Source organism: Populus nigra, chromosome 1, assembly GCF_951802175.1.
Source record: "Populus nigra chromosome 1, ddPopNigr1.1, whole genome shotgun sequence".
In the NCBI taxonomy this organism is placed as follows: domain Eukaryota; kingdom Viridiplantae; phylum Streptophyta; class Magnoliopsida; order Malpighiales; family Salicaceae; genus Populus; species Populus nigra.
Window position 1 is genome coordinate 24,792,351 of NC_084852.1, and position 13,101 is coordinate 24,805,451.

Consider the following 13,101-nt stretch of genomic DNA (forward strand, 5'->3'; position numbering starts at 1 on the left):
AGGAAAAAAGATGCAATAAACATTTATCTTGGAATATAATCATATCTCTCATTTTATTCTGTTTATATGTTCCTTCTAATAAGTGTCTAGAGGCAAATGAGAGACGATTAGGGGTCTGTCGATTATTTCGATTTGTTATTGTCACTTTATTATTGATTGTGATAATTGGTGACTTAGTGGTCTGATGCTAGTAAAAGAAAGGGACTGGTGAGGGAAGCACCATGGTGTAAAGATAAAAATTTACGCGAAAAGTTTTTTTTTTTTTTTTTAAAATCTACCTGGGCTATAGCTTGAGCGGCCCTCTACTTGAATTCTTCCTTGTTGTAGCCATGTTGTATAGGCTAAAGGTAAAGCGTAAATGTTGGTATGGTGTATAATGTCAACATGAATAATAATGAACTACATAAGAAGATAAAAAAAATAAAGAGAGAGGGAACCAAGCTCAAGGTATGATCGATTAAGTTTGGTTTGACCGGACTGAAACCAAACACAAAAAGATATAAATTCAAACCCAAAACAAGTTCAGCTAGGTTCAGTTTGATATGATCAAACTAACTAAAAAGCAAAGAACTGAGTTAAAAAATGGCTTGGTTTGTGCCTAATTAGACCAGGTCAAATCAACTCAATAAGAGATTTTGGGGTTGGTTTGACCTGGTCATACAAGCCTAGTACCATTTGAATCGAATCAAAAAATAAACTCAATTATTTTTAGTTTGACCTAGTTAAATCAAAAAAATATGTTTTGCATAAATTCATATTAATTTTTTTCCTTTTAACCCGCATCATCTATATATAAACTATATATATAATGAACATGAAGCTCTTATTATTTACCTTAATCACTCATGCAAACGACTTTTTTATTTCTCACACCCAAAATACTTTCTATACAAAATCCTACAACGTGGTATCCATGAAATGCCTCGTATGATTATTTTGAGAGCTTGGGTTCAACTTCTTATGTTCATGCTATTTTACAATGTAAATCATCAATAAAGATAAAGTCTTGACGTCTTCAAATCTTCAACATATAACCTGTAACCTTATTTCCCATGTTTAAAAGACCCATCTTGATAAAAATGTGCTAATATCGCTCCCATTTAATTTTAACATAAGCTAGACTAGACATGCGTATCCCAAGTATAATAGTCTAAAATAATAAATTGAAGCAAGTTAAACTAGCCTGTGAATGCATCACAATTAAAAATTGATAATCTCTACCAACAAAATCATTTTTCAAATCCACAGCACAAGCCTGAAACTTGCATACTAGAAGTTTTGACCTTGAAATAAAGTTAAAAGTCTCGAAAATGTAATTAAAAAGCCTATAAATCTTCGAAATTTGATGAAAAATCTCGAGTCGCTACTTGAGATAGAGATAATTTCAGATCAACATCTTATTATGAATATTCTTGCCAAATTATCTAGAAAATAACGCAGTGCACAAGCTAAAGATAGCTGTGAAAAATCCTCGCCTTGGAAATCTTGTCTTGAAAACATTTTGATTTTGTTTTCAATATGTGTAAAACCAAAGGCACCAAGTTCGAAGTTTCGCACCTTTGAATTATTGGCTTCTCCGCGTGATAAGGCAGCAACTAGGAACTAATATCTTATTTGGTTTTACATTTTAAAAGGGTTTTTGAAAAGTTTACTTTTTATTTTTATTTTTTTATTTTAAATTAATATTTTTTTAGTATTTTTAGATTGTTTTATTTATTAATGTAAAAAATAAATTTTAAAATATAAAAAATTATTATTTAAACATATTTAAAAATAAAAAATATTTTAAACGTTTTAAGAGTTTTTTTAGGAGTATGATTGTGATTATTTTTTAAAATATATTTTATTAAAAAATATATTTTAAATTTTTTTTTGATATTAGTGTATTAAAATAATATAAAAACATTAAAAAACATTAATTTTTTTTTTTAAATTTAAAATTTAAAAATATTTTTAAAATTCAAAAACAAATATATCCCGATAATTCTGGCCGGTTATAATTGAAGTGTTCTCGCTGCATCTGCTCAAGATCAATGCAGAGATTTCCTTGTATTAGAGTCTGTCTACCAGCTTTGTCGATCCTACCCTACAACGAGTTACAGACAGGGAGTTGTTCACTCCAAGTCCGTTTACACGCTCGGCGCTTTTTAACGGTTACCACAATTTAAGAGCGTGGTAATAAAATTTCTTAAAATATTTTTGTTATTATTTTAATGTATTATTATTAAAAATAAATTTAAAAAATCAATATAAAAAAAACCTCAGTACACTAAATTCCAGAAACAGCAAAACTGGCTAATCACTCTACTTTACCAAAGCCAGCTCAACTCTCAATCTCCGCTCACTGAATGCTTCACTTTCTCAGCTCAAAAAAAAATGGCAAAACCTCGCACTCTTTTCCTGCTCTTATTCACTTTCTACTACCACTTCAGCTCCAGCTCCGCCGCCTACACAGTTGGTGTTAACTACGGGACCGTAGCAAACAACCTTCCTTCACCATCCCAAGTAGCTAGCTTCCTTAAAACTCAAACCACCATAGACCGGGTCAAGATCTTTGACACCAACCCGGACATTCTCCGCGCCTTTGCCAACACTGGAATCTCAGTAACTGTCACCGTCGGAAACGGCGACATCCCATCTCTTGCCAAGCTCCCTGCTGCCCAATCTTGGATCGCCGCTAACATCTTACCATTCCATCCTCAAACATCCATCAAATACATTGCAGTAGGAAACGAGGTCCTTGCCACTTCCGACAAAGTTCTAATAGCACACACTTTGCCTGCTATGAAAGCCCTGACATCAGCACTTGAACTTGCTAATATCACTACTATTCACGTCGCGACTCCTCATTCTTTAGGTATATTATCCTCATCTGAACCTCCCAGTACGGGCCGGTTTCGGAAAGGGTACGATCAAAGAATTTTTGCTCCGTTCCTCGATTATCACCGCAAGACAAAGTCTCCTTTCATGGTTAATCCATACCCCTATTTTGGATTCAAGGCAGAGACTTTAAACTACGCGTTGTTTAAGCCAAACAGCGGAGTTTTCGACCCGGCGACGGGAAACAATTACACCAACATGTTCGATGCTCAGCTTGATGCGGTTTATTCGGCGATGAAGAGGTTGGGTTATGGTGATGTTGACATTGTGGTGGCGGAAACGGGTTGGCCGTCCGTGGGTGACCCGAATCAACCTGGTGTAAGCATGGAGAACGCGATCTCGTACAACAAGAACCTCGTGAAGCACGTGAATTCAGGAAAAGGAACGCCTCTGATGCCTAATAGAACTTTCGAGACTTACGTTTTCTCTTTGTTTAACGAGAATCTTAAACCCTCGGTTTCAGAGAGGAATTTCGGGTTGTTCAAGCCGGATCTTACCCCGGTTTATGATGTCGGAATTTTACGCAATGACAAGGTAATTTCTAAAACTTCATCTTTACTCCTTTTAATTACTAGAAACAAAAAATCAGTAGAGGTAATTGATTTCTCTTCGCTGCTCTTTAATTAATTACAGCCGGATGATATCCTCACTTAATTCACCACTAAAAATTCATTATTACTCCTTTAATGGTAGGTTGAGAGTTATTAATTTCTTATGGTATAATATATTTAAATCATGATGTGTAAGAGTTTTATTTTATTTCTAGGTAATAATAACGTGTAAGAGATTCAGAAAGGGATGCGTTTTGGCTAAACGCCCACTGGGCTGTCCGCACTGACATTTGTTCTTATAATATTTTTATAATATATAAAAATAATATTTTTAAAATTATTCTTAATATTATTATATTAAATAATTTAAAAAATTAAATTTTATTCAAACTCCAGTAAAAATACATACAGCTAGAAACAGAGGGCCTAGTTAGATGTTGATTTTTCAAGTTAAGATCTGACACTTCGCAGCTTTTGTTCTGTGAGGTGTGAGGACAAGTGTCCTGTTACTTATCTATTCGTTGTTGGGTTTGATAATGGTTTAAGTATTTTCTTTGTTAATATATATATATATATATATATATATATATATATATATATATATATATATATATATCTGTGTGTGTAAAACTTAGTATTTTCTGGTTCAACTTAATATCTTGTATTATTCTAAAAACCTCTTAAATGAGACTTGGTTTTGTGGTTACCTTCTTTGTTAAGACTTTAAAAGGCAATAATTCCTGCCCTTTATGCTTTTTATTTTTTAAGAAAGGAATATATTATTTTGAATTATTTTAGTGAAGCACTTTAAGCTAATATAATATCATATATGCTGCATAGTGCTCTCAAGATTTAAATTTTGAATTGGGATTCCATCATGACCGTGTGGTCTCTGTTCTCTTGCACGTCAAAGGCACTGGCTCCGACACCCGGTACGGCAGCGGATGCCCCATCATCGTCTAGTCCCGGGAGGCAGAGGCAGTGGTGCGTGCCAAAATCAGACGCTGGTGATGACGCATTACAGAAGAACATCGATTACGTGTGTAGCAATGGAGTTGATTGCAAGCCCATACAACAAGGTGGGCCTTGCTTTGTCCCTGATACTGTGAAGTCACATGCATCATATGCAATGAATGCCTTCTATCAGGCCTCTGGTCGTCATGACTACGACTGTGATTTCAACCACACTGGAGTGCTCACCTCCATTGACCCTAGTAAGCTCTCTTGGCCTTCTCCTCACCTCGTTAAAAATAAAAAATAAAAAATAAAACCACTTTGATTTGTGTGGCTAAAAACTGTCTTGTGGTGGAAGGTTACGAGGCGTGTGATTATCCGTTCGATGGGCTAAAGTGGCAGCAAAAGTCGGTCGCGGGAATCTCGAGGAGACTGTACTGCACCGTTGAAGAGATTCTTATGGTGGCTTCTGGCTTGATCTTTGTCCACTTTTTTCTTTTTTAGGATGGAGGAGCCGCTTATTTCTTGCCTTGTAGTGGGCTTAAATGGTGGCGGGGCAGTTGGCCTTTCATTTCTTTTTGGGCTTTAATTGGATGGGTGGGTTCACTATTGTTTGATCCGGTATGGCGAGACGATATATCTTTGTGCCCGAGTTAAACCAAAACAAAAGAGATCGGTTTAAATATACCATTCTTTTAAAAAATTTATTAGATAAAAAATTCATAAAATTCAAATAAATAAATAAATTTAAATAAATAAATAAAAATTTAAAATTCTGTGGACACCACGCTCCAAACAGGCACATAATGTTATGTTGCTGTCGTCTCATTCATAGTTGAACATGTGCAGTCCACCTAAGAAACGGAACCCAAAATGTACGATCACCTCCGCTTCCTCCACCGCCGAATGCTAAGCTTGTGAAGTTTTGATGAGGAGGAGACCCGGTCAAATTATATATATCTTTAATTTACTCGATCCTTAATTCATAAGCGACTAAATAATATGTTACATTACAATTATAATTATAATTATGACTAAAATAATAAAACAAAATCCCATTTCATTGTAATTTACTGTAGAAGTGGGCACAATTCACTATAGACGGCAAGTTTCAGTTTTTTTTCCCATCAAATTTTATATTTTTATAATTTCATCTTCTCGAATTATATTAGCACCATTTTATATGTTATCATTTGCTTCTTTTTATATATGTCCACCCCTGGCCTTTATTTTATATTATCTTTTATTTTTTAATTACTTTTTTGTTTTAAATAAAATTCACTATAAATAAATTAATGATATTTAAAATATTATCCACACTTCTCAAAGTTTTCAAATAAGATTTTAGTTTTTTAAGATAATATTAAAAATTACTTTATGAATTATTATATGTGAACTGCAAAGTTTATAAAAAAAAATATGATCATAAATATTAAATGAGAATAAAATAAAAATATTATTATTTTTTATTGTAAAATTTTTATATAATTTTTTCATATTAAATATATTTTTTATTTTTTTCTTTTATCACGTGTGTATTATTTTTTCTAATTTTTTTTATTAAGCCTTGCTTTTAACATAATAAATTTCTATTTAAAAAGCAATAATTTTCATAAAAAAATAATAATAATTGAAGAATGAAAGAGAGTTATGATTGAAAAGATAAATTTAACTGATTGAGATTTTTATAAATATTTATTTTAATGATTTTTAGTTTTTTATTCAAAAATCATGTTACTGATAAAAAAATATTTCTATAAAAACAAAAAAAACACATTAATTAAAAAACCTACCTGATAAAAAATATATATTTTTTAAAAGTTAAATTGTTACTTTTTTATAAATATCTATCTTACCTGCATAAGGACAAAACAAAAAAAAAATCCATCCTATCTCTGATTTTGCCGACACACAAGTTACTACTAATTACGAACACAAACATCGTCTAGAGCTAGAAAACTGAGGTCGAAGAATTGAAGCGAAGAAGAAAGAGAAACAAGAAAGAATCAATATGCCAAGTAGCAGTTTCGGGGCTTCTTTAGCAACTCCAAAACTTAATGTGGCCATCGACACGGGCAATCCCTTCCTCAATGTCACAGTTGATGGTTTCTTGAAGATTGGCACCGTACGTATAGCTCTTCCTTTATATGTTTCTCTGTTCTTTAATTTGTTCCTCTCCATTTCATGAACTTCGTACCATTTGCCATGTTTTTTTTTCAGGTTGCAGCAACTAAATCACTTGCTGAGGATGCATATCATATCGTCAAAGGAGGTGCTCAATCTGATTCTCTCGTATTTTCTTTCAAATTCACGTGAATTATAAGAAGGTGTCATCATATAATTAAGAAGCCTGTTTTTGGTTATCTACAGGAGTATATTGTGTTTAGATGATCAGGTCATATTGCACACAAAATCAGTTAATCACCACTAATCTTAACTAATTACCAGTTCTAGACTACAGTAACCGGCTGGTTTTTTGCAGGGAATTTCTCAGGCCGCAAGATTGAGCATTCGGTGAGCATACCTATATAAGAAATAATTATGCTCTACGCTCCTCCAATTGTTTGTGGTGATGTTAGTGAGTTATGTCTTGCATACTATGATACAAGTCTGCAATTTGTTCAGATTTCTCAAGTTATATTTGTTGATGAACCAATGCCAATTTGAAATCAGTGGAAGAGCGAGTTGATTTAATAGTAATATCATCGACAAATGTTTCCTCCATCTATAAATTCTCCGATCCATGATGGATATGTTCAAATGCGGCTACATGCTTTACCTGCTCTTCTTAGTTTAGTCTTCTTGATATTTGTATATATCTGCAATTGCCCTAGATATCCAAGATCGATTTCAGACTCTGGTTATTCTAGGAAGAGTCCATTGACCAGCTTTTGTTAATGACATGCACTAGCCAAATGGTAGCCATGGAATGATGGTATTTCGAAATTTTTGTGAGGCCAGTTGCTGCTTCATACTCTTTGGTAAAAAGGTAGCCACAAAGTTTCATTTTCCACTAGGGATGTCTTATGGTTGCATTTCAATGTGAAGCATCATCTTGAGAGTTGGGGTTCCTGTAGAGGAATAAAGTCAGCTGCAGCATTTTGGATTATGGGTAATTGTTTATTTTGAAGTTCGAATTGTCTCATGGGACAACACAAACCAAATACGTAGGGAATTGTTGTTGATGGTTGAACAAAATTAGCCTAGAAGATTTCTGGTAGCTAGTTTTAGTTGATAGTCAAGGTAGCAACAAGTGAAGAATGCGAGAAATTCTTTCTTTAATACTAATGTAAGTGCTGTTGTTGCAGTTGAAGAAGATGTGCAAGGAAGGTGCTTATTGGGGTTCGTATGTGCTGCCTTGCATACTATATTTAGCCAACCTTTTCTGTTAGGGAATCATACGTGCTTCTTGGCAAATTCTTCAGTTGCCTTGTGTCGGTAAAATTAAACAGCTTTAAGAATTTCTCATACTGAATGTGCAGGAACTGTTGCTGGCATTTATGTTGGGATGGAATATGGAATGGAGAGAGTTCGTGGCACTCATGACTGGGTATGTTGTTTGTACCTTACTATTTGAACTATAGTCTCAATGGGGTCCGAGTATAATCATAAGAGAATTCAACAACGAGGTTGCTGGTTCTTTTAACCTTTTCTTTTCCAGTTATAATCCTTCTTTCTCAAGAACACTTAAGAGTTTGCATTTACGGTGATTGTGAGACCGGAAAACAATTTCTGGGGACAGATCATGTTTGCTGCACTAAATGATTGCTACTTTTGCTGGTGTGCATCTTGCCAAAATTAGAAGGATATGTGTGATAGACTAGTTTTCAAAGACAAAATCCGCACCGCTTTTTACTCCATAAAACTATTGCAACTAAGATTATTTTGGTCATTCAATTTCGTTCTGCATAAAACTTTATTTGCTGGTTGATGGTTAACATGATGTTGGAACTTAAAGTTCCAGTGTCAGTCCTTTTCTGATATTACAGAGCATGTGTGTGTCTGGGCGCAATGCATGCTGTGTGAGCATCCAATGTTTTACTTTCCGAATATATGTATTTAATATATGTATTTACTCTTATTTCTATTCAACAACTTTACCTCTAACGGTATTTGTTTTGCCATTGAATCCATTGCAGAAGAATGCCATGCTTGGAGGTGCTTTGACAGGAGCTCTGATATCTGCTGCCAGTAATAAGAGTAAAGACAATGTTGTAATTGATGCCATTGCTGGGGGTGCCATTGCAACTGCATCAACATTCCTCAACTATCTCATATGATTATGGAAATGTATAATTTCTGCTGCCAGCAACAAGAATAAAGACATGACTATGATTGGTGCCATTGCTGGGGATGCCATTGCAACTGCATCAACATTCCTCAACAATCTTCACATGATCATGGAAATGTATAAACTTTCCCCTATCTCACTGAACTGCTGCGAGGAAGCATTAAAAAGCTATGTTGATTTTCATGTTAAAGTAAGAATATGCAAGGGAACTGATGTTGATGCAATGATTTGTTTCCATCTATTTCCTGCAAGTGTTCTTCTCTGAATAAGAAGTCGCCTTTTCAAACATCTATGTTGAAAATCTTTGGAATGCTTAGATAAAAAAATGAAATGTTCATATTAGTAGAGTTATTAGCAAGGGAGGAAAAAAACCCTGTGAACGGTGTAACATCACGGTCTAGCAAGTTTACAAGGTACCTGCTATTCATCCTCTTCTTTCATTAGCAAGGGACATTCCTTTGATTTTGACTGGGAATGTGTGGAAGTATGGTTGTTGTTTTTTAAATAATTTTATTTTTTATGTTAAAATATATTAAAATAATATTTTTTTATTTTTTAAAAATTATTTTTGAGATTATTACAATAAAATGATTCAAAATATAAAAAAAAATTTATTAAAAAAAATTATAATTTTAAGAACGCAGACAGCGTTTTCAAACAAACAAGTTAGCTAACCAAACTCGTTTCTCACATACCAACATGTCATAGTATGTGATAATGACACCGTGTTTCCAACCAAGCAAGCTAGCTAATCAAACACGTTTCTTTCATACCAACACGTCATATTACGTCATAGTATGTGACAATGTAAACAACACTCCTAAAACACATCTAATTAGCAATTATTACTTCTTCTGTTTTGTTGCTTTGATAATACAAGAAACAAATTATAGTTTTTATTACTGCACTTGAAAAAAGGAATCTGCAGATGAAATCCAAGTAGCAGAACTGGATGGAAGAGTCCCAGAAGAAATTAGACAAAACATAACATCAAGACATCGACAATGATAATGATAAAAGAGCCACTGAAGATGTATCTGGCAGACAGATTACCAGTCGAAGAACTAAAAGTTGCTGGGAGCAGCATAACAAGCCGGAGAAACTGAAGAAGTTGCACCCTAGAGAAAGCAGAAAACAGTACGTAGCAGTCCAAGCAGATAGGAACCACCCTAAAAGTTGCTTGAACTATTTTCTTCTTCTTTATTGTTATTAAAATACCAAATTGCTCCTCTCTCTACTTGTTAATAACAAAAAAAGCCATGATGAAAGTATAAAAAAAACCTCGAAGTCTGGTTAAAGAAGTTTGCCTGACCTGATTATTATACAAGGCAAGAATTCTTATACGTATTTGGGCCAAACGTAAATCATTGCAAGAAGATATGGTTGTTTTGTTTTGGTTAAAAAAACCTCTTCTCTCTACTTGTTTCGGATCTTTTCATCATGATAAAAAAGAAAAAGAAAAAGAAAAGGAAAACAAGAAATTCTAATGGAGAGGAGACAAGCACGCCACCATAAGAGCAGAGATTAAGCATTTAATTAATTGCATTCTGATAATATTGAAGTACCCCACAGCAGTAAGAACTGAAGAAATAAATAAAAACTCCTTGCAGTGAAACCAACAAAGCAGGAGGGAAACACAAAACAAGAACAGATCAGTAGCCATCAGATGATCAGATCCTACAGAAAGGATTCGAGGAACCCATGGCTAGCTGCACTTTTATTTACACCAAGCACTATATCAGACAGAACTCTTTTTTATTTATAAGAGGCCATATGACTGTCTGGTTCGAGCCATGCGGCCACGTTTCCTCATTTGCAGGAGCATGGATCACAGGTGCCGTTTGACCCACATTTGCAGTTATTCTCAGCACCGAAGTTCATCTCGGCCCCCTCATGGAACCTGCAGTACCAGTAGCTGCTAATCATCACTTTATCCCTTTCAAATGGAACTGTGATCCATGAAATTAAGTAATACTGTATTATATTATATCAACTACTCGAAAATTAATTCAATCAAAAAAATTAAAAAATCAGATATAATTTATATTATTTTTTAATAAAAAGTTATTTAAATTTGCAAAGTTTATAATATTTTATTTTTTATTTTTTTTACTAAATAAATAGAAATAATAATTAAAATTTTGTTATCATATAAAAAAAATTATTTTACTTTTTTAAATAAAATTTAAAGATATAATTTATATATTATAACATTTAGACTGAGTATTGACAAGTCAACCATGAATCCGCACCCGAATCTAACTTTTCAACCAAAAAACGACGTGCATTTTTTTGTTTTGTCTTGATAAAAAAAAAACCCAGCTCTAAACGAGCTCGAAATAAAACCTAGCTGGGCCACGATCTAGACGGTATCAACTGCGCACAGTGACCGGTAGGCACGTACATTTTAACCGGAGCAACACCAGCAATGATTGTCCGAGTTGTGGAGGTCTCAGAGAAACCCGAGTCTGGGTACATACCGCATCTGCCAAGAGGATGACATTACAAGAACAGAAAAGCTGAGCGTCAGACTCATTTGGAATTTTATGAAGCAATTAATAATAATACTAGCATGTTAACAGGATCAGCAAATTAATATTTTCCAAAAGAAGAAAGAAATACCCATTGCAGCCACTGCCGCAGTTGCAGCCAGAGCCGCAGCCACATTTTCCTCCGCAGCAAGACATTTTCAGCTGGAAAAGTAGGATAAAATTAAGGGATTTTTCTTGGAAACTGAATGCACTCAACTCAAGCTAGCTTAGGATGATTTATCGGGTTACGCCCTTAGCTGCCATTTATAGAGTAGTTTAGGCAAAAGGTAGTCAATATCCACCATACACGTGGTTAAATCTTAGGTCAATAGCGTCTGCAACAGAGAATATCTGATAAGTGCATTGTCCTCTCTTTCGGTTTTACATATCCTTTTCATCGAAATTACAAAATAACTTTCACAGTAATTAAACAGAAGTAGATTAATTTGATGTTTAAAGAACTTTATTCACTTCTTGATTATATAGATTCAAAATCTAGGCTAAATTATTAAAAAAAAATAAAGTTCTTAATGTGGCTAATTCCTGTGTAATATCGTGTCATTGAATATAAATATGTCAATAATGAAATTTTCTTAATGAAAATGCTCTTTTTTTTTATTTGTAATATATAAAATCGTGTTTTGTATAGACAATAGATTTTCATAAAAGTTTTTATCTCTGCAATATATGGGTCCGGTTAGTGTATTTTTTTCCCCAAAAAATATAAAAAAAATATCCGAATATATTATAATGTATAACATTACTTAAAAATATATTTAAAAAATTTTAAATTTTTTTCTTAATATCAGTATACCAAAATAGTTGAAAAGCATTAAAAAAAATAATTTAATATTTTTTAGTAAAATATATTCTTGGAGCACATTTAATATTATACTAGCAGTTGTTTTTTAAAGTGTTTTTTACTTGAAAATATATTAAAATTTTTATTTTTTTAAATTAGGACATCAAAACAATTTTAAAACATCAAAAAAACTAATTTAAGATAAAAAAATACTTTAAAAACATAAAAACAACAAAAATCTAAATATAAAAAAAACTCACAATAAAAAAACTTAACCATCATTGAGTGAGGGGTCTAATCATGGAATGGAAGGAGAGATTTTATCCATCCAGCGTGGGAATATGGAATGCCTTTAAGAAACCAAGAAAGCATGATGCATGATGAACCATGCTGCTTTAAAGAGAGATTAATCCAATATTTTTCAACATTTGACATGCTCTTCTGTTTTAGACACTACATCGACTTCATATTCTTAAATTATGCATCACTAATTTTCCTGTTTAATTAACATGATACTTTAGTGTGCACAAATAGTCATGTTCATCATATTGTTGCTGCAAAAATTATACCTCGGTCATTTCATACAAGAAATGAAAAAATTTTCCTACTGAAATTATTATTTTTTCTCAGTGGCTCAAACGCCTTGCTTGATTAAATACGATCATCACAACGCTAAGGGATTAAGTTTGTCAGATGGAAATTTACCTCCATCATCACAATGATAATTATCATGAACTTTAGTTGAGTTGAATTATTTTAAAATATATTAATAGTTATTTTTTAAAAAATTTTAAAAATTATTTTTAATATTAATATATCAAAATGATTTGAAAACACAACAAAAATATAATATTAATTTAAAATAAAAAAAATTAATTTTTTTCAAAAATATTTTTAAAATACCAAATGTGGTGCTGATTAATATTTTGTTATCAGTTACTACTCGGTTGGATGTCTCCGTTCTGTGTTACTTGAAATGGATCCTGGTCTTCGTTACAGGGACGTACATCTAATTCAAACTTGGGTTTGTGCACAATTATCAAATGCAAGAAAGGAATCAATAATGGAGTTATGTTTTCTACAGTTTCGCTA

The 13,101-nt window shown here is 32.9% G+C and overlaps 3 protein-coding genes across 3 annotated transcripts; 2 read left to right on the top strand and 1 right to left on the bottom strand.

Moving 5' to 3' along the window:
- The first annotated feature begins 2,274 nt into the window (after window positions 1-2,274).
- On the top strand, window positions 2,275-5,070 carry LOC133680930 (glucan endo-1,3-beta-glucosidase-like). Its single transcript, XM_062103979.1, has 3 exons — window positions 2,275-3,414; window positions 4,345-4,645; window positions 4,744-5,070. The coding sequence occupies exons 1-3, from the start codon at window positions 2,377-2,379 to the stop codon at window positions 4,887-4,889; spliced, it is 1,485 nt and encodes a 494-aa protein (XP_061959963.1). The 5' UTR covers window positions 2,275-2,376; the 3' UTR covers window positions 4,890-5,070.
- Window positions 5,071-6,255: 1,185 nt separating this feature from the next.
- On the top strand, window positions 6,256-8,964 carry LOC133680986 (outer envelope pore protein 16, chloroplastic). Its single transcript, XM_062104059.1, has 6 exons — window positions 6,256-6,510; window positions 6,606-6,657; window positions 6,868-6,899; window positions 7,694-7,727; window positions 7,868-7,935; window positions 8,525-8,964. The coding sequence occupies exons 1-6, from the start codon at window positions 6,397-6,399 to the stop codon at window positions 8,663-8,665; spliced, it is 441 nt and encodes a 146-aa protein (XP_061960043.1). The 5' UTR covers window positions 6,256-6,396; the 3' UTR covers window positions 8,666-8,964.
- Window positions 8,965-10,200: 1,236 nt separating this feature from the next.
- On the bottom strand, window positions 10,201-11,439 carry LOC133699122 (metallothionein-like protein type 2). Its single transcript, XM_062122271.1, has 3 exons — window positions 11,299-11,439; window positions 11,081-11,161; window positions 10,201-10,576 (listed from the first exon to the last, which is right to left on the bottom strand). Exons 1-3 carry the CDS (start codon window positions 11,361-11,363, stop codon window positions 10,486-10,488), a joined length of 237 nt encoding a protein of 78 aa, XP_061978255.1. The 5' UTR covers window positions 11,364-11,439; the 3' UTR covers window positions 10,201-10,485.
- Between the last annotated feature and the right edge of the window lie 1,662 nt (window positions 11,440-13,101).